The sequence below is a fragment of the Neofelis nebulosa genome, chromosome 12 (genome assembly GCF_028018385.1).
Source record: "Neofelis nebulosa isolate mNeoNeb1 chromosome 12, mNeoNeb1.pri, whole genome shotgun sequence".
NCBI classification, from domain to species: Eukaryota; Metazoa; Chordata; class Mammalia; order Carnivora; family Felidae; genus Neofelis; species Neofelis nebulosa.
This window is the reverse complement of record NC_080793.1, coordinates 44,333,957-44,352,918: the sequence shown is the minus strand read 5'-3', so window position 1 is coordinate 44,352,918 and position 18,962 is coordinate 44,333,957. Positions and strand designations below refer to the sequence as shown.

The window sequence follows — 18,962 nt, the reverse complement described above, 5'->3', positions numbered from 1 at the left end:
TGGGACACCACTGTGAGTGGTGAGGACATGCGTGAATCAAAGAGAACGTACCCCATCACAATGGGTGAGCCACTTCCCAGCCAGTCCTGCCGCACAAAAACAAAAGTCTGGTGTTGCCAGATCTGATTTTGTAAGAGGAGACAGGCATTCTGATTTTTAGGTGTCAAATTTCTCAACTTTAAACTGTTGGCAGCTAGTTAGAAAAAGGAAAACAGGGGCACCTGGGTGGCTCAGTTGGTTAAGCATCTGACTTCGGCTCAGGTCATGATCTCGCAGTTCATGAGTTCGAGCCCTGCATTGGGCTCTGGCCTGACAGCTCGGAGCCTGAAGCCTGCTTTAGATTCTGTGTCTCTCCCTCTCTCTCTGCCCCTTCTCCACTTGTATGTGCGCATGCACTCTCTTTCTCTCTCTCAAAAATAAATAAGCATTAAAAAAAGAAAGAAAAACAAAACTGTGTTAGTCTAACAAAACATGCCTGCAGACTAAATTCAGTCTACAGTCTGCCTCTCTGTCACATCTTGGTGTACATTTCAAACAGTGGAAGTGAAGTAGAGGAACCCTTTGTATTTGTGCTGGGGTACCAGAAGGCTCATTCCTCACTAGAAATTACCTCATCACAAATAGCTTTTGTCAGACATAGTATTTGATTGTTGCTATTAGCTACGGTGGCTATTACACGAGGCATTTACAATTATTCTAAAGTGGCTGTAAATGTACTAATACTATAAAAATACACAGAATTTATGTATTTGTTTTCCAAATATGTTAATATTTTTATATTATATTACTTTGCAAAAACAATTGTAAGTTAAATAGGAACAAATCCATGAGCAGTTGCAGTTCTAAAACCTGAGACAAAGAACAATTGAATATAATATTCAAGGTCACACAAGGAAGGCAGTGGCAAACCTGAGGTTAAAACTCAGGTTTATTTAATCTGATTGATGAGCTATTTCTATAGTCAAGGTTTATTATATTTATATGCCATATTGTCATCAAATTTAATATTGAATTCTACCACAAGAAAAAAGATGCACGACATGAATCTAAACCATATGCATGACATACCCTCCTGGGAAAATCTGAAGAGTATAAAGGAACTTCTGCTAAAATACAAATACATGTATGTGTGTTATAAAATAAGTACACTTTGAATTACTTTTTGTAGAGTTAAGGTTCCATTTCATTTACCTGTTCCAGGATTGCTGCAAAATGAAAAACATTTTTGGTTAAAGAAATTAATTAAGCACACACAAAAAAGACAGACTAGATGATGGTTACATGTCTTTTATTTGTGACATTTGAATTCCTAAGCTCACATGAACTGATTCCATAAATACCCTTTCATTTCCTCTTGCTTTCCTAATTGATATAATTGTGTTAGTTTGTTCTTAGAGTCAAACCCTTAATTTAATCTCAAATGGAACTAAAATATAGTAAACATTTTTTTTTTCTGATACAATTAGAAAAGATACTGGAAAACCTTGACATTAGAACACTAAAAGCTAGTAAAATAGCTTAACTTTCAGATTAGAAATGGACGCTTCCTTCTAAAAGTTATAAAAATCCTTATTTAGTCATCAGAAACTTCTCACCCAGAATTAATAACTGCCCAGAGGGAAATAACCTAAGTTTTTGTTGTTGTTGAAATATTTTTTAAAGCGGGGGTGGGGGGACCTTTCTATTTCCAAAACACTGTTTGGCTACTTCTAGGAGAGAATCACCGATTTTATCATGCACCAAAATGCTCCAAGCACAAACAACAACACCTGGTGTATCCAGGTGTCACGACTGACTCCTTTTCATGATTTTGCCTTTGTACATATTCCTTGAAGATATGGCTGTTCTTGTCCCATGATATTTCTTTCACTCACAGTGTGATACCCGTGGGATACAGGAGTGATGGAAGGTCAGAGACCACAGGGAATGATGTGCTTCCATCAACGACCAGATGATGACTTGGCCTAATTCACCACAAAAATACAAGAGGCCCTCCATCCAAGTCTCAGTGCTTTGCCAATTAAAGAAGCGGTTAAAACAAAACTGTCATCTGCTGAGGAATATCAAAGGTAGAAAGGAAGGAAACTCAGGAAGATAAACCAAAATGGTTGACTATAATGGAGATATGCTCACAAATGGATTAACAAGCAAGTCAGGACTTAGCAAAGAGACAATAGAGTTTGGAGAAAGCATGTGGTAATTTCTTACACGTTCACTGCTGGCTATATCCATAATGCACAGTGACATGGAAAGCTTGGGGAAGGGTTCAAGTTGAGGTGCAGAAATGTTAGCAACTGGGCACCAGGGTTTCCGTGAGAATTCTGCCCCTGAGAGAGCTGAAGGGAAAGGAAGCCGAAGGCCATTGGTAACAGTCTTCAAATACTTCGTGGATATGCAAATAAGGCTCTCATTGCTTATGCTTCTTCTTCTCCTAATCTTTGTGTTTTCCTTAATGTGAGACACTAGGAAAGGTGTGCTGAAACCCAAAGATAATAGTTTGGTTCAGGTCAGATGGAAGGATTTCAGGTGTTGTGAAGTGTTCAGTGGGGACACACCAAAGGATGTTGTAGAACGTCTATGCTTGAAGGTCTTCGAGAGGAGAATGGGGTTTTCACCGGGAAGGTTACTGATAGCATTTGGGAGGGTAGAAGGGATGGATGAAGAAATCTCTTGAAGTTGCTTCCACTGATCCTAGCCCTCAGAAATGGGAAAACACTCCAAGAGAGAGTTAACAACCTAAGAAGCAGGATATGACTCTAGATGAGTATTTCTTCATGTATTTTTTTTTTTTTCATTATCATCCTCTTAAGGAGCCTTTTAGGACAGTTTATTCTTAATCATGCCCATGAAAGTTTAATACCACATATACGCTTTATATCTGTTTATGTACTATGGCCCTTTGAAGGGCCACAACGCACTGTAATATCTAAGATTTCTCCCCCACCCCTAAAACACTCCTCACAATTTTGAGAGAAATCACCTTTAATGAGAACACACACTCTCTAAAATAAACCATGGGTCTGAATGGGAAGTCATTGAGGATGGGAGCAAAAAAAAAAAAAAAGTTATATATTTCAACTCTGGCTACAGGGACCATACAGATTCTCATTAGCCAGCATACCAATCTAGTGCTGTTATTACTTCCCCTTCCCTCTGTTAAGGGGGAAGTTATGAAGCCTTTGTCATTGCTGTATCATTGAACTGCAAGGGTTATAATCTTTTGGAGATCGTGGACCTCTTTGAGAAAATTAAGAAAGGAAGCCACATTTGCCCAGTCTCAAACTATAAAATGGGTGCGTGTTGATTTTCAGAGCTTCTTAATGGATTAAGTACCTTTATAATGAATGGATCAGGCAGACAACACCTGAACCCATTGGTCAAGTTTAATATCATGAAGAGACAACTGGTCATATGTTTCCTGATAAATGCAACAGGAACAAAACATCACTTGTGTAATGTTCTTGCTAAAATAAAAAAAATGTTTAACTGAGTCTAATAAGAGGAAATAATCAGAAAAAAAATTCCAGATTGTGGAACATTCTACAAAAAAATGTCAGTGTCATGACACACACACACCACAACCACCACCACCATACCACACACACACACACACACACACATACACACACGACAAGAACTCTAACCCACTAACGAAAGAGAACAACAGCAAATGCCACATGTGATTTGTAAATGGATCCTGGATAAATAAACAAAAGAAGCTATAAACATTTTGGGGACAAATGATAACGTATTTAAAGTTTTATGATGTCTGCAACATATTTTGAAATGGTTCAGCAATCAGAATGTGTATTTACAGAGAAAGAAAGAAAATGTATGGAAACTGTCAACAATTAAAGAATGTTAACAACTGATGTGCATACACGAAGGGGTGTGGATATTCACTGTAATCTTGACTCTTTGAAATTTCCACTTTAAAATTTCTCAAAATAAAAAAAGGCAGTGGATACATGTATCCGACTAAAAAAAAATGGTGTGAAATGAAAGAGAGCCCATCAAGTTAGGAGGCAGAAGCAGAATGTGAGGCTCAGATCCCCTGGTTGCAATAAGATGTACTTAGGATGTAGTCAGGTCAAAGAGATAAAAGCTGTTGTGATAATTTTCTTTAGAATTGGCCAAAGTTCTGTAGGAGTAAGGAATACTCAGTAATTAAAAAATAGGAGTGGTTTGCCAGAACTTATCCTAGAGGAGTTGATTAATGCAATTAGAAACATAACCAGGAGGAAATTGTGCCAAGAAGTTTAAAAAATACTTTTTAAAAATGGAATGGAAATTTCATATGCACACACAGTTAATAGGAAGTAGCTTTAAAAAGAATTAATAATAAATGTCTTCAGAGTCCAGAATCCTGCTTGATTAGGCGTTGCTGAAATGCAGGAACATAGTCAACTTCTTAATGCAAAAATCCTGTGGTTTTCCATGATGGCAGACCTTCGGGGTTCCTCCTAGGGCGTGGGCTTCGTTGTCATTTCTCTTGTCTCTCTGCCAGAACATTCCCATGAAGTACTTTACAGTGTATTGCATAGGTTGGGAATGGGGGGTTCTTATTTCTCTGTTTTCTGGATCCTTAGGACAGTCATATTCTTTCAGCCAAAAATGATGCCCAGAAGAATCTTTGCCGATCTTGTCCTCTCAGAATTACTTAGGAAGCCAAAAAAAGGGGAGGGGGTCTGTTTGTTGTTGACCAGAGCACAACAATATGGAAAGAGGTAGCAGCATTTGGATTCCATGAGATAACTCTGACAAGATCGGAAGCAAAGGTCAGTTTGCTGGGTGAGGGCAGAATGCCACAGGGTCCAGACAGTCAGCCCTTTCTCTGGACAAAGAAAGATTTCATGCTCTCTAGGCTCTTGTGGCAGCCACAAACGGCTTTAACACATTACATCCAATGAAACGAAATCAGAGTTTTTTAGTTATTCTTTAATTGGTGTTACATTAAAATATACTAATACATTCTTATCTACTTCCCTCCACCAACTGCTATTTTGTCAGATTCCAAGGATCGCCAGATTATTATCACCCTCCAATCACAGGCTCTCAGGACTACCACCAGTTTCATGAATGAAGCAGAGAAGGCAACATTTCTTCAGCTAAGACTCACTTGGGTTTCAAAAGGCAGGACGTAGCACAGAATGCGTTATTCTGTTTACTGGAATAGGAAAACTGGGAAGGAATGGAAGAAGGAAGTTAGCTCCAGTTACACTGTTGCCTTGGCAACTGTGGCACAATCATAGGGGCAGAAATTAATTCTTGCCATAATATAATATGGCCAAGGAGGGGGAGTGCAGAGGAAGAGAAAGAAAACACGGGCTGGATGTAGGAGCTCAGAGGGCCAGCTGGGAAGGCGACAAACCAATGAGCTGGGTGTTTGAGCTATGTGTACCAAATAGCCAATGGCACTTGTTTTATTTTGTTTTGTTTTGTTTTTTTTCCACCGAAACTTCAGTATTATGTAGAGACAGCCAGAACTCCCTACCCTTTGCTCAAGAACAAACACTGCACTAATCTGGCTCAGAGCTTTTGCTGATCATTCTTGGTCATTTATAACTTCCTTTTATTCCTCTCTTCTTGGAAACAGGAAAAAAATTTTGAATAGAAGAGACAAGGAATGGTGTGGCTATAAAAAAAAACACATTCTATTCAGAGTTAACTGGTAACCCGTCAGCTTTATCCTAACAACCAGACTCTTCCCCATAGTTAAGGTTTGTCTGGGGTCATGGGTGGTCCCTGATAAAACTGCCGAGTAGGGAATTCTCGCTGAGGCTGAAGGGTGGGGGTCTCAGACGTCTTCAAGGCTCCGTGGTCCTGCATGAAGTTAAACCACAGAATCAGATCAGGGTGGAAGCTTTCAAAGACCTGAAAGGAAGACTTGTTATAGACAAACTTGCTGCTCATCCAGAGTTCCAAAATTCACCCGGGATTTAGAAGACACGGTACAGAAAAGTCGGCCAGTTGACAAGACAGGAGTGGGGAAGTACAAGTAAGTGTCTCAGTCTCAAAACCTGAATTCCAGTAAAGCTTAGGCGGCAGGTCACAGGCAGACTGCGACGCGCACGTAAGTGCAGAGGCTTCCTCGGGGCACTTGAGAGCCAGAAGGGAGAGGGGGCAGTCCTTCCTGCACACTGTGGTCAGACAGGTCCACAGGTCGTGGCTAGCAGCACTCAGAGGGTTAAGAGCACACGGGGTGAGTAGGGAACTTCTCTCAGGAATCACTGCTCGTCTCCACCTTGCCTGCTCCTGGAAGCAGGTGCCTGTTCGGCCAGGGGAGGTCTCCCTCCTGCTGGTGCAGGGCTCCAGGAGGGAAGAGCTTTCCTCAGTCTTCCAAAGGGGAGATGGGGCGTTAGTGACACATCCTGCTCGTCATCTCTTTCTGGAAAGCAGGGAGAGAAGGATGGTTAGGAGTGACTAGAAGCAGTGACATGTTGAAGGATTCTAAAAAGAAAGCCCTCACAATCTCTGGAGTCTTTAAACAAGAAATTGCAAACATGGCTCATGGACAAGGCTCAGCATGTGAATGTGTTCCATTTGGCCTGCAGGTTTGGGTTTTGTTTTTTGTCTTTTTTTTTTTTTAATTTTTTTTTAATGTTTATTTATTTTTGAGAGAAAGACAGAATGCAAGTGGGTTAGGGGCAGAGAGAGAGGGAAACACAGAATCCGAAGCAGGCTCCAGGCTCTGAGCTGTCAGCACAGAGCCTGACGCGGGGCCCAAATTCATGAGCTGTGAGATCATGACCTGAGCTCAACCAAGTGACCCATCCAGGCGCCCCGTCCTTGTTTTAATCAAAGTATGTATATATATATATATATATATATATATATATATATATATATATAGGCTAACTTGCCAAAACTCTAGGTAGCTCACTTTTTTTTTTTAACTGCAATGTCTGGAGCCACTGGACAGTTGAGGTTGAAGAAGGGCTGTCCTCCTCAGATGGAGAATATGGTCTCCAGTTGGCCCCAGTCCCCACCACTCCCAGTTGTCTCCCCAGGAGGAGCCAAGTATCATTCCTGATTGATTTGATCATTGGATTTAGGCTGCTACTTTTCTAATAGGAGAGAACAATTTCTTTTTACCTAAGTTTCAGTCAAAGATGGAAAAATGAAGGATAGCATAAGAGGGTATAAGTGAAGGAAGAAAAGTGGGACGGAGGATTTTTTTTTAATGGGCATGAAGAATATACCAATGTGTCTGACATGCAACCACCTGACCTTTCACTCATCTCCATCACCTGCCGGTTCTTGTGAGCATTTGCAGATCCCTAATGTGCCATCTGCTCTCTGTCTCCAGGCTGCTGCATCTCGCCTCTGCATCGGAGAGACCCTTGCCTGTGCCCTGCTCCTACCACAGCCTGCCCTCTTTACCTCGCTAACAGCCACTCATTTTCCCAACTCAGGCATGATGAATTTCAAGATGCCTGGGAGACCTTCTGAGACTTCTGCCCCAGCCTCTGTGGCGTTAACCACTCCTTCACCTGTGCCAGCCTGGAGTCTTGCATGCAATGAGCTGGTCTGCACATCAGTGTGTATGCATGTGCTATGGGCATTCTGTGGTCCCTACTCCACTGTGAGCCACTGTGTGTCAAGAAAAGAAACATTCACGGCATCACCAACGTCTATTCATCTTGTATCCCCTGCCCTAACACAGTGCCTGGCACAGGGCAGTCACTTCACTTTCATCTCCAAGAATGGCCTGGACAGGCTGGTAATGAACCTTACACCCTGCAGCATTTGGGAGGACACATTTTACACCACTTTATGTAAATGAATGAGCTGCTTTCAAGTTTCACCTATTGCACAGCTGATGCCAGCTGCTACCTCTCTCACGTGCTGACCCCGGATCACCCCAGCTTATAAAACAGAAAACATCTGAGTAAAAGGAGTTTGGGACCAGGAGTGCCCAGGGGCTTAGAGATTCTATTAGAAAACCACACCAATGTGTTGGTTAAAGAAATGACAGGATATACATGGCATATTCTAGGTACTTTTGCATCCTTGTAATATTATTAAAGACAAGCAATCACATACAGATACATGTATTAAAACACTAAATGACCAATTCCTTATGCTCATGACTTGTGTTATGCACCACGTGCCTGGGAGATGAGGTTGTTGTTCGCAAGGAGCTATGATCTTTCAGAGAGAAAGAAATATAGATCACAAGCTAAAATACAATGACATGAATGCAAATATTTAGAGGAGGAAAGGCCATGAAGCATGGTGGCACCAAATTCCACCCACATTAGAGCTCACTTCTGTCCTTACTATCTACCTGTGTGATCTCCCTGAGTCTTTAGGTCTTAGCAGAAATACCTTTTCTTTAGGGACACCCTCCCTAAGCTCTGAGATAGGGCATTTCCCCATTCTCTGCTTTTCATGGCACCCTTCTTCACAACTGGAATAGTCTATCATTTGTTTCCCTCCTGCCTCTTGGATTCATCCCCTGTCAGATCCTGGAAGATCCACAAAGGAAGGGGCTGCTCTATTCCCTGTGTTGGCAACTGATATTCAATACGTATTTGTTTAATGAAGCAATGGATGGGCCCTCAGTCTCCTCAGCTATAAAATGGAACAGTGATACCTACCTGACAAGGTGACTGGGAAGGGTAAAAGTATTAAGATATGACCAGACTCAATATACATTAATTCCCTTCTCTTCAGAAATACACACATAGCAACAATCACTTCCTGTCAGGGCAAGAAGAGGCTTGAAGAAACTTCTCTGATAATATACCCATTTAGGTGGGCCCTCAAATTTATTTATTTATTTTAATGTTTATTTATTTTTGAGAGACAGAGCGTGAGTGGGGGAGGGGCAGAGAGAGAGGGAGACACAGAATCTGAAGCAGGCTCCAGGCTCCGAGCTGTCAGCACAGAGCCCGACGCAGGGCTCGAACCCACAAACTAACTGCGAGATCATGACCTGAGCCGAAGTCAGACACTTGACCGACTGAGCCACCCAGGTGCAGTGGGTGGACCCCACAATTTAAAGGAGTCTGATGAGTGAGGCAGGGAGAAGGGGCTGGAGATCTGAAGGGGGGTGGGAAGAGTGGCCGAGGTGATGACCTCTATGGTCTGGTGGTACCGTAGCTGGAGCAGAGGGGCCGGGCCAGGATGGGACAGTGGGGTGGGGACACAGAAAAATGCACAACTGCTCAAATAAGGACTCATGTACTTGGTGTGAGGAATGGTAATAAATGACAACAATCTTAAAATGAATTTGCTGCTCCTTTGTTAAGCCTCCAAAAGTTCTTGGACTTTTGGTTAACTTCCGATCACAAAGATGGAAAAAATAAGGTGGGAATGCACAGTGTGCACCTGTGTGAGTATCTGAGCTAGCAAGAGAGACAGGTGGCGGGGGAGAGATCATGGGATGAACACAATTTGGCCTTATAACTAATTCTGCAGTTATCTTCAGTGGGTTAATATTTTTGGAAAGAAAGGAACTAGCATTTGTTAAGCACCTGTGAGGTGCCAGATGCTTGGTGGGGATGGAGGAGGTGTTATGTCATTGCATCTGTAAAACTCTAAGAGAAGGAACTCTGGCCCATTTGACAGATGAGGAATCCAGGCCTCTAAGCAGAAGTGATTCACTCAAGCCGAACAAGTAAGCGCAGAGCCTTCCATCAAACAAAGGTCAGCAATCCCCTTGTCCCACTGACCCTGCAGTCATTACATCCCGTAACTCTTACACTAGCCCTGTGAAATAAGATTTGCCATGCTCATTGACACAGGCTCAGAGACAGACAGTAACTTCTCAAAGTCACACAGAAAGTGGCAGGGGTAGGACTTAAACTCAGGTCTACCTGAGTGGAAAGGCCAGCTCTTTGCACTACACCATGTGATTTGTGGTTTAAAGCATCTGAGAATTCCTTATGAAGATGCATTCAGATGATACTGACATATACTAGTTGATAGATATTAATTGCAAATGGTTGCAGTCATTCTTGGATTTTCAAAAGGTCAAAGATATGTTTTCATTACCTGGACTGATGCCAATTACAGGTGCACTGGCTAAATAATAAAAAAACAATGATGCCACTAAAATGCCATACACACTAGAAATATGGAAGAATTACACACATACACACACACACACACACACACACACACACGGGAACGCTTTGATAGAGGATATGGGACTTATCTAAAGCCATTAGTCTATGAAAAGCCAGGACTTTCCTTACTGCAAATGCTTTCTTGACCCCAAAATGAAGGAGAAAAACTGTTTATGGGGATGTCTCCTAACATTTTTATAGGGAAAGAATGATTGAAATAACAGACCAGGAAGTTCCAGATCCATCCCTGAGGAAGAATATCTATCTCAGTTAGATCCACCCTTCAAAGCTGTATTCTAGCACTTCCCCACTGGGTGGAGCAAATGAGCTGGTTAAGAAACAACTGGTTCTTGCCGGAAACCCCCCAACCAAAAACCAGCCAAATATTGGGTTCCATAGCTTCGTCACCATCAAAGCCCTCCTGAAGTCATCTAGCAGAACCAAACACATTCCCTGCTATCACAGAGAGTGGCCTAAACAACATTTGCCCAGACTTCTTTAGGAATGAATTTGCCATTGTAGGAGTCATCTATATGCAATGTGTATTAAGACAGACCACTAAAGAACTCCAAAAGGTACTTTAAAAGCTTCTGCAGAGGTGATGAGAATTTCCTGAGAAATTTTCATGAAGACTGTATTTGACTTGTATAGGAAGATGTTTTTAAGCACCTGGATTTTTAAAAATCCATCCTTGAGGAAAGAGTAAAGCTGGGTTTTGGTTGTGCTCACTCAGTATTATTTGCTTTAATGTAAGGCAGTACTTGATTTTGTAAAGTCCCTGGTTCCCCACTGTCAATAGAACAAATTCCATACTCTATGGCTTGGCAAACAAATCTGTTTATAACAGACTCACCCCCTCTGTTCACCTCCTGATGAACCCCCCACCCAGTCACACACCACGCCCACCAGGCAACCCAAACTCCTCCCATTTCCAACAGGGCACCATCTATCAAGGTTTCTAGTAGTTTTTCTAGCTCTTTCTTCCATCTGAGAAATACCTTCTGCTCTTCTGTGCCTGGCAAACACTGACATCCTTCAAGATTCAACTGTTAGCTCCCAGAAAGCATTCCTTAGTTTCTTCGGTTTCTTTGGTTCCCCATCACTTTGCACACACCTGTCACTTTCTACCAGCATTGGAACTCATCATTTCATTTTTTTGCCAGAGTCTGAAAAGACCCTTAAAACTTTGTTATATATTAATGTATGATGAGAAATATTTTGATATATGGTTTGATATAATTATTTTGGGGAAAAGTATAAACAAAATAGGAGTCCAACATGATGAGTAAGCTTATCTCTGGGTGAAGGAAATGATGCATGTTTTCTATTTCTGATATTTGCCCTTTGCATATCTTCTGGATTTTTAGATATTTTTAATACACATGTAATTTTTTTCTAAGAAAATAAGCTCCAATAATTTAAAACAACAACAAAAATAGAAGTGGGCCAAACCTCCAAATTGAAATCATATTTGCTTTTAGAAATAAAGTTAAAATGACTTTTGGCTAGTTTTTGTGTGGAATGGGGGTGGTGGATGAAATCAACATATCTTCTGCATAAGAAATTCAAGCTCTTCTGTTCTAAACACTTTTAAACTGAAATAGAGATCTTTCCTGGCCATTGGAACAAGTGTTTGATATGTGTAGAACAAATTGCATGAACTCTAAAAGTCAAAACTTACTCTTATCTCCCAGGGTAGCCATTTTTAGAACGGGCAGTGGAGGGCAGAGAGTACATGGTTGCAAAGAGAAGTGAAATAAGTTAATTGAGGCCACACAAATAATTGCTGATCCAGCTGTGACTACCAGAGCCCAACTGACTCTTTGCTTACCGTACTTACCATCACACATTTTAGCAATTTTTCACATAAAGGGAAAATACTCACATCTACTGGGTGTCAGTCATGTTCACATAGTGATTTTACTAAGTTAGCATTAGAAAACCTAAAACAAGCTCTGAGGGATGCCTGAGTGAATCAGTCGGTTAAGTATCTAACTTGATTTTGGCTCAGGTCATGGTCTCAAGGTTTGTGATATGGAGCCCGGAATATGGTTCTATACTGATAGCACTGCAGAGTCTGCTTGAGGTTCTCTCTCCTTTTCTCTTTGCCCCTCTCCGGCTAGCACTCTCTTTCTCACTGTTTACCTCTCAAAATAAGTAAACACTAAAAAACAAAACAAAACAAACAAACAAAAACACACCACCAACAAGCTCTACAAAATGGTGGCATGATCACAGAATCACAGCCTACTGTTAAAACCAGGAGGACTCTTGGATATTGTCTCAGACCTTCACTTCAGAGACTGAAAACCCAGATGGTGGGAGAGTGGAGACTTGCCTGAGGTGGCACAGATAATTAGCAGCAGGGTTAGCACCCCTGGCTGCGGGCTCTGGGTGCTTGGTGTTTATCTGAGAGAAGGAATCTGTGTAAACGAGGATGTCTTAGAGTTAGCTCAGTGCACTTCAGGTAAAGTCCCTCCCATGTTATTGGCTTCCCCTAACCTACGCTCTAACAGCTGTCCCTGGTTTTCACACTAGTAAGTCCCAACCCTCGTGTTCAATGCTCTTTTTCATCTGGACTCCCAACCTCTCTGCCACCCTGCCACTCCTCAGCTCTCCTTCTCTCCTTTTGAACTCACAGCAACTCTTCCTGAATACAGGCTTTCCCTTGTTCCTCTTCTTCCACAACACCCTTCTCCCAACTCCAACATCCTTCAAGGCTCTTGATCAGGGTGGCCTCTTCAGGGACACCTTCTCTCGCCTCCTCCCTCACCCTGTCCTCAAGAAGTGTTCGGTGCTCCTCTTCTGGTTTCCCTTAGCGCCCACAGCACTCTTCACATTGTTCTGTGATAGTTTATTACTTTCCTGGTTCCTGCACGGGGTTGCCACTGAGGAGATGAACCATATCTTGTGTCTGTTTGGACCCTGGTGCCCAAGGCCTGACACATATCAGGTGCTGAAAAAATATGTGTTAATTAGACTAAAATCCAATGAAGAAAAACAATGATAGGTCTACAGGCCCGTAAAGCGAGTGGTGGTGGGAAATACGTGTTGAGAACCTACTTTGGTAGAGACATTTATATTTATTTTATGGACTTATTTTCAAAACTGTAGAGTACACATTGTTTTCTAACATACAGATGAGGAGACAGAGGCTCAGAGAATGGAGGTAACTTGCTCAAGTTCACAGAGCAAGCGAGGGGAAGAATAAGGATTTGCACCCGGGTTTGGTGTGACTCAAGAACAAAAATAAGCCAACAAACACCAAACATACTGTCTCCATTACTGCGCTGCCATGAGGAATAAAAGAAGAGCAGTGGGGGCCTTTGGTTTTTCTAGTGTTTTCTAGTATATTCGGATACGAGGGCAAAACAACAGCATTCTGAAGTCTACTGTTTTCACTTCACCAACTCTGCTAATTCTGAGAAATAAGAGGAGAAGGAGAAAGAAATATTGGAAATGAAGACGTGTCCGAGGAAGAAGGGGAGCACAGAGAGATGAAAGGAAGGTGGGTGCAGAAGGCTGGAAGCACGGTAAGGAGAGAACACAGGGCTGAAAACTGTGAAAATGACCTTTATGTAAATAAACGGCCCCTCCCCCCATCAGCCACCATTAAAAACCCAGTGGCTTAAAATGGGGTAGTTTGAATAGACAACCTACTGTTAGATTTGGCCCTAAGAGGGCAGTAAATTGCTTCTCAGTCAACAGACTGTGTGTGCACACACGCCCTCACCTTCTCCAGGAGTGGAGCATCATCTGACACATTTAAAAGACAGTATGTTAAGGTAATGGTTGCTGAAAAACACCAAAGAAAAACGGTGAGTCCACCAGGAAAAGCAATCAGGTGTGGTGATCTTTTTATAAACTGCCTCCTTGCCCACCGACCTGCAGCACGGCCTCAGCCCCCCGCAGTGACGGACCCTCCCCTCACAGGCTCCCCCCAAGAGCAGAGCCAGCCCCGCCTCTCATCAGCCCCCAGGCTCCCCTCAGAGAGACTTGGGAACGTGAGTTTGAACTGCAGCCTGAAGTACAGGGGCAACATTTCTGGCTCCAGGGTGAGGGTGTGGCTGACACCAGAGCCCTCTAATGGGGAGAAATTTCATTCCCAACAGCGAGTTGGGCCTTTTAGGGGTGGTGGCCAGGTTAGAGAGAAAGCTTTCAGTGGTGCCTTTCATCCTACAAATTCCATTTTTTAGACACTTGAAAACCTCCAAGTTGTATCCACATTATCCATTTGTTTCTTTTGTTATTGGATGTTTTTCCCCCTAAAAGTGGGTGCTTTGAAAATGTTAACCATCTTGAAAATTCTTTGTCATGGGTCTTGCCCCCTTCCTTCCTCCATTCCAAACGACTATACTGCTGGTATCCATGCCAAGATTTCACCAGAACCACTGCAGTCCACCTGCCTCTCCAGGGTCCTCGGCTCCTGCCAACACCCATTTCTCTCAGGTCATGTTGCTACACTAGAGGTCAAGCAGATTATTTATTTCTTTATCTCGAGATCTGACCCACTGGTAGCAAAAGCAAGTCCCAGGGGCGAGGAGAGTGAGAAGCAAAGTCAGCTAAACTGTGTGGGTCAGGCTGAGGTCAAGGGACAAGGACTCAGTGAAGTTTCTTGGGCACCAGGACACTAAGAGTAAGAATTCCAGGAATGGGCAGGTGTGGCCCTAGGGGCTGTGGATTCAGAAGAGGAAAGTGGTATGTATGGTGATAAGGCATTACATGGTAAGAATCAACATCAGCTGTTGTCTCCTAATCATCCAGTTTGAAGGACTCAGAATTTCCTGCGATCCCACGCTGCCTTATGATTCCAGAGAAGCAGGCGCTCTAATCCCTGCTGGTATCATCAACGGGGCTGGCTGGAAAGGTGCCCTTGAAAATCCACAGGGGCATAAAACTTGCTTCCACTCATCTCCATCTCCTACCTGATAAATCCAGATATCTCAGGATCTGCCCCGTTCTTCTCTCCAGCCTTGCACACACCTTGCTTCTGTCTGCTTCTGTATCTTTGTGTGCTTTCTTCTTCTACCTGGAGAGCCCATTCCCTTCTCCTGCCCAGAACACTCCTGTTCACCCTTTCGTGCTCTGCTTACAGGTCTGTGAGGGTTACAAGCTGCCTCCATGGGACACAGGGAGATTCAGAGAAAGGGACCAGGACTCGGGGAAAGGAAAGAGAGAAGGAGGGTCCCAGTGTCCCTAAAGCTGGTTGCTAAGAATGTAGCCTGGCAGCCAGCTCTCCCTCAGACAGGGGTGCAGAACAATTCTGCTCTGGAGGGCAGTGTCTCTCTTCCAGGGGGAGCCCAGGAAAACCTGCCTGCTGCAGGGAAATCCCCAGAACAAGAAAAGACGGAAAGAAAAACAAACAAGCAAATACAAAATGCCCCATCTACTTTCCAGCCCAGTCCCTGTGGGAAAGCTGGAGAGTTGACAGTGGAAACAACAGGGTTAGCGGGGGGAGGGGGGGGGCGAGGGGCGGTGGCGGGGGGGCAGCTTCCACCTGCCCTCAGGCCCCAGAGAAGCTGCTATGTCTCAGGACCACAGCCCTTGAGCCCACCTTGCAGAATCTCTGTGGCACCCTCCCCCTGACCTCTCCTGCTCCAGGGACTTGTTTCATCCTCAGGGCTTTTGAAGCCAGGAGGATGCAGTTTCTCTCCAGGGTCCTGTAGGCAGGGAGCTTCTGTTCAGGAGGGCAAACTGACCAGGGAATAGAGAGCAGCTACTTTGTGCAAGGATCAGGCATTGGGCTTAAATGTTTTCTTAAAACTATCTTTTTTACATAGTTGTGTCTCTTTAACGGGACCTGAGAGAAAGCATTCCAGTGGGAGACTGACACCAGACACCTAAAATTATTTTTGGAACAAGGCTTTATACATTATAACTTGATGAATGAATGAGTGAATGAATGAATGAAGTAGTGTCAGGTCACAAAAGATGGAGTGGACAAGTTGGGGCAAGGGTGTTAAGAGCCTTTGTGAATCAATAAAAGTCTATTGTGTTCCTAACAGAATAGAACCTATCACTTCCTGCACTTTTTCTATGCCAGATGCTGTGCTCAATGCTGGACATTCGTTATTTCATTCAGTCCTTACAGCCGTCTTCTATAGGGAGTGGTGTTATCCTCATTTTACAGATGAGGGAACTGAGGTTAAGAACCTTGGTCAAAGTAACACAGCTATTAGTGAGGGTAGACAATGTGGGAACTTGAAAACCTGTCTTTCCAACCAGTCCACCATGCCCCAAGGCCTTGTGCTGAATAGATCTTCCTTCAGCTGCATTTATCTGAGTCTTCGGGCACACACAGCCAGCACTGGCCTTGGGAACAGGGACATGGCCAGTGGAATCATTCATGGGAAGCCCACGGTCAGCATCCCAAAGTCTGAATTCTTGTAAGGCAGGCAGGGCAGCCAGACTACAGAATTAAGATTTCTCCCGGTTCAAAGTATACATGGGATCCAACCAGCACACAGGAATTAAGAACGTTCTTTCTGTTTTCTTTTAGGAATGTGGGTGGCAAATAAGCCAAAAGAAATAAAAATAGAAACATGGCAGGCCAGACCTCCCTAAACAGGAAAGAACAATATTTATTTGATTAATTCTGTTCCTAAACAGCAGCCCACATTACTGACACAGAGGGCGTTCCCCAACGGAGGGGTGTGTGTGTGTGTGTGTGTGTGTGAATGTGTGTGCATATGTGTACGCCCCCAAGTACATGTATACATATGTATGGATAGATAAACACACAGACCTGCCACCCACAGAGAATATTTATTCATATGATACAAGAATCAAACTGCTCTTCTTTTCCCCAATCCTGCAAGCATTAAAAATAAGTCACTTTATGTAAACATATTCAGTCTCTTGATTTACACTGGTTCTCATAAAGGCAGAGCTGCACATTTTTGAAAACTCTCTCACTTAACCACAGGAGATGGGTTATGGACACCCTCCAGATGGAGACAGGCTGCCTTACCAGGCATCATGAAAGCAAGAGTGTGATTCACAACGTTCCATCACTGCATTTCTCAAGACCTTCTCTCGAAGCCCTGCAGGGCCCGTTCTGACACTCCAGGCATTGTAACGTTCCGACTTACTCTGCAATGGAGCTACCCTGTCCTCCCCATGCCATCCTTCCGCTGGTGCACTATTAGCTCCTGACCATTAAAGTGCATGCACCCAACCGGATTCCTGCTCAAAGTGATGCGACCTATAACCCAACGAGGCACAGTCTTGGCCTCTCTGGCTGGCAGCCGCCCCTCCCTCCTCCTTCCCATCTCTGCCTGCCTCCCTCCTCCACAGCCTGGAGCCTTGAGCTCCACACAGCTATAAAGTGTCTGACTCCCTCTCTCCCATACCCTGCATGTGTCAGCACAGCCGGACTGCTTTCTGGCACATGCTCCTCAGACCCCTCATTTGGGGACGAGCAAAGGGTGGCTGAGTGCACTCACTCCCCTAGAGGGAGGTGGCAGGTTTCAAAGTGGCCCAGTGGCCACTTATCAGGTTGCTGCTCTTTGAAGGCTGGATGTGGGAGGGCAGGGTAAGGAATTCTCTGGCTTCTGTCACTTGGCCTTTCCATGAGGGGGTGGGGGAGGGGAGGCACTGGCTGGTGAAGCAGTTCTCAGTCTAGGCCAGGCAGCTGCAGGCACAGACTTTCTTATTCCTAGAGAAGCTTAATGGACCCAACTCTTAATGACATTCAAGAAACACTGAAGAAACACGACTTGTCATTTTGGGTGTGCCCTGAACTCTCAGGGCATGGGTCCCCGGAGGAAGAATTTACCTCCCCCAGGAAAACAAAGAGTTCATAGAAGTTGTTCAGCCGAGCTGACTGCACCACAGGACAGAGCCTGCCATCACTTAATAAGACCTCTATTGTGTGTCTGATGAAAACACATGGAGATTTGCTTCCTCAGAGAGCCTATAATTTAGGAGGATAGTAGCTTCTCAGCAGTCCCATTCCTTTGGAAGGAACAGAGTGTTAGGTTAATGAAATACATAGACATGAAACAAACGGAATCTTCATTTTAACAAAATAAGATTGCTTGCTCAGGGTTAGACTACAGAAATGAAACATGTTCTCAGGAGCCTCAGAGGTTTAGGTTAGGGGCCGATCTTGGTGTCCCTCTTGGTGGCCCACTTTGTCACTGACCCTCATCTCTATGGGGTGGCCATTACGATTCCCCTACAGAGAAGCTGAAAGTTACAGAGGTTGGTGGCTTGCCCACGGTTACACGGTTAATACTTGGCAGAGCGAGAATTTAACCCGAGATCTGTCATTTGGGTCAATGGGCCTCAGAATCACATCTTTCCTTTACATCAGAGAACTGGAAACCACAGCCCACAGGCCAGATCCAGTCCACACCTGTTTTGTATGGCCCATAAACTAAAGATAGTTTTTACACTTTCAAATCATTGGAAACAAAACAAGAAGAATATTCCATGACACACATGCTATGAAGTTCAAATTTCAATGTCCACCAATAAAGTGGTCCTGGGACACAGTCATGCCCATTTGTTTATGCATTGTCTCTGGCTGCTTTCCCACCTAAAAGGCGAAGTCAAGCAGCAGTGACACAGACCATTTAGGGGCCACAAGCTAAAACATGGGAGTGTCTGGACCTTTTCAGAGAAAGTTCGCTGTACCCTGAGGATACCATGGCCAGTGTGACTACAGTTTTAAAGGCCATGGGATTATAAATGGATCCTCAGGCTGCCAAGCTTGTAAAGTTCACCTGGCCACAAACAGTCCAATATTGCTCCTGCTGTGGGCGGGCAGTGACGGTGCATCAGGAAGAAAACACACGTAAAACAAGAATAAACTCTGCATGTGCCTGCAGCCCCTTAGAACCATACTTGTATAGCTTTCAGAGTCTGGGAGGAGGCAAGCCC

The 18,962-nt window shown here is 43.8% G+C and overlaps 1 protein-coding gene across 6 annotated transcripts in view; it reads right to left on the bottom strand.

The window, feature by feature from the left end:
- Window positions 1-1,271: 1,271 nt before the first annotated feature.
- The window catches only part of MOB3B (MOB kinase activator 3B), a 203,702-nt gene continuing 186,011 nt past the window's right edge, over window positions 1,272-18,962 (bottom strand). For all 6 annotated transcript variants that reach the window (XM_058695174.1, XM_058695176.1, XM_058695173.1 and 3 more), the window contains one exon: window positions 1,272-6,388. In XM_058695174.1, coding sequence (XP_058551157.1) covers window positions 6,359-6,388 — 30 coding nt within the window. In that variant the 3' untranslated portion in view covers window positions 1,272-6,358. The remainder of the gene's footprint in view (window positions 6,389-18,962) is intronic.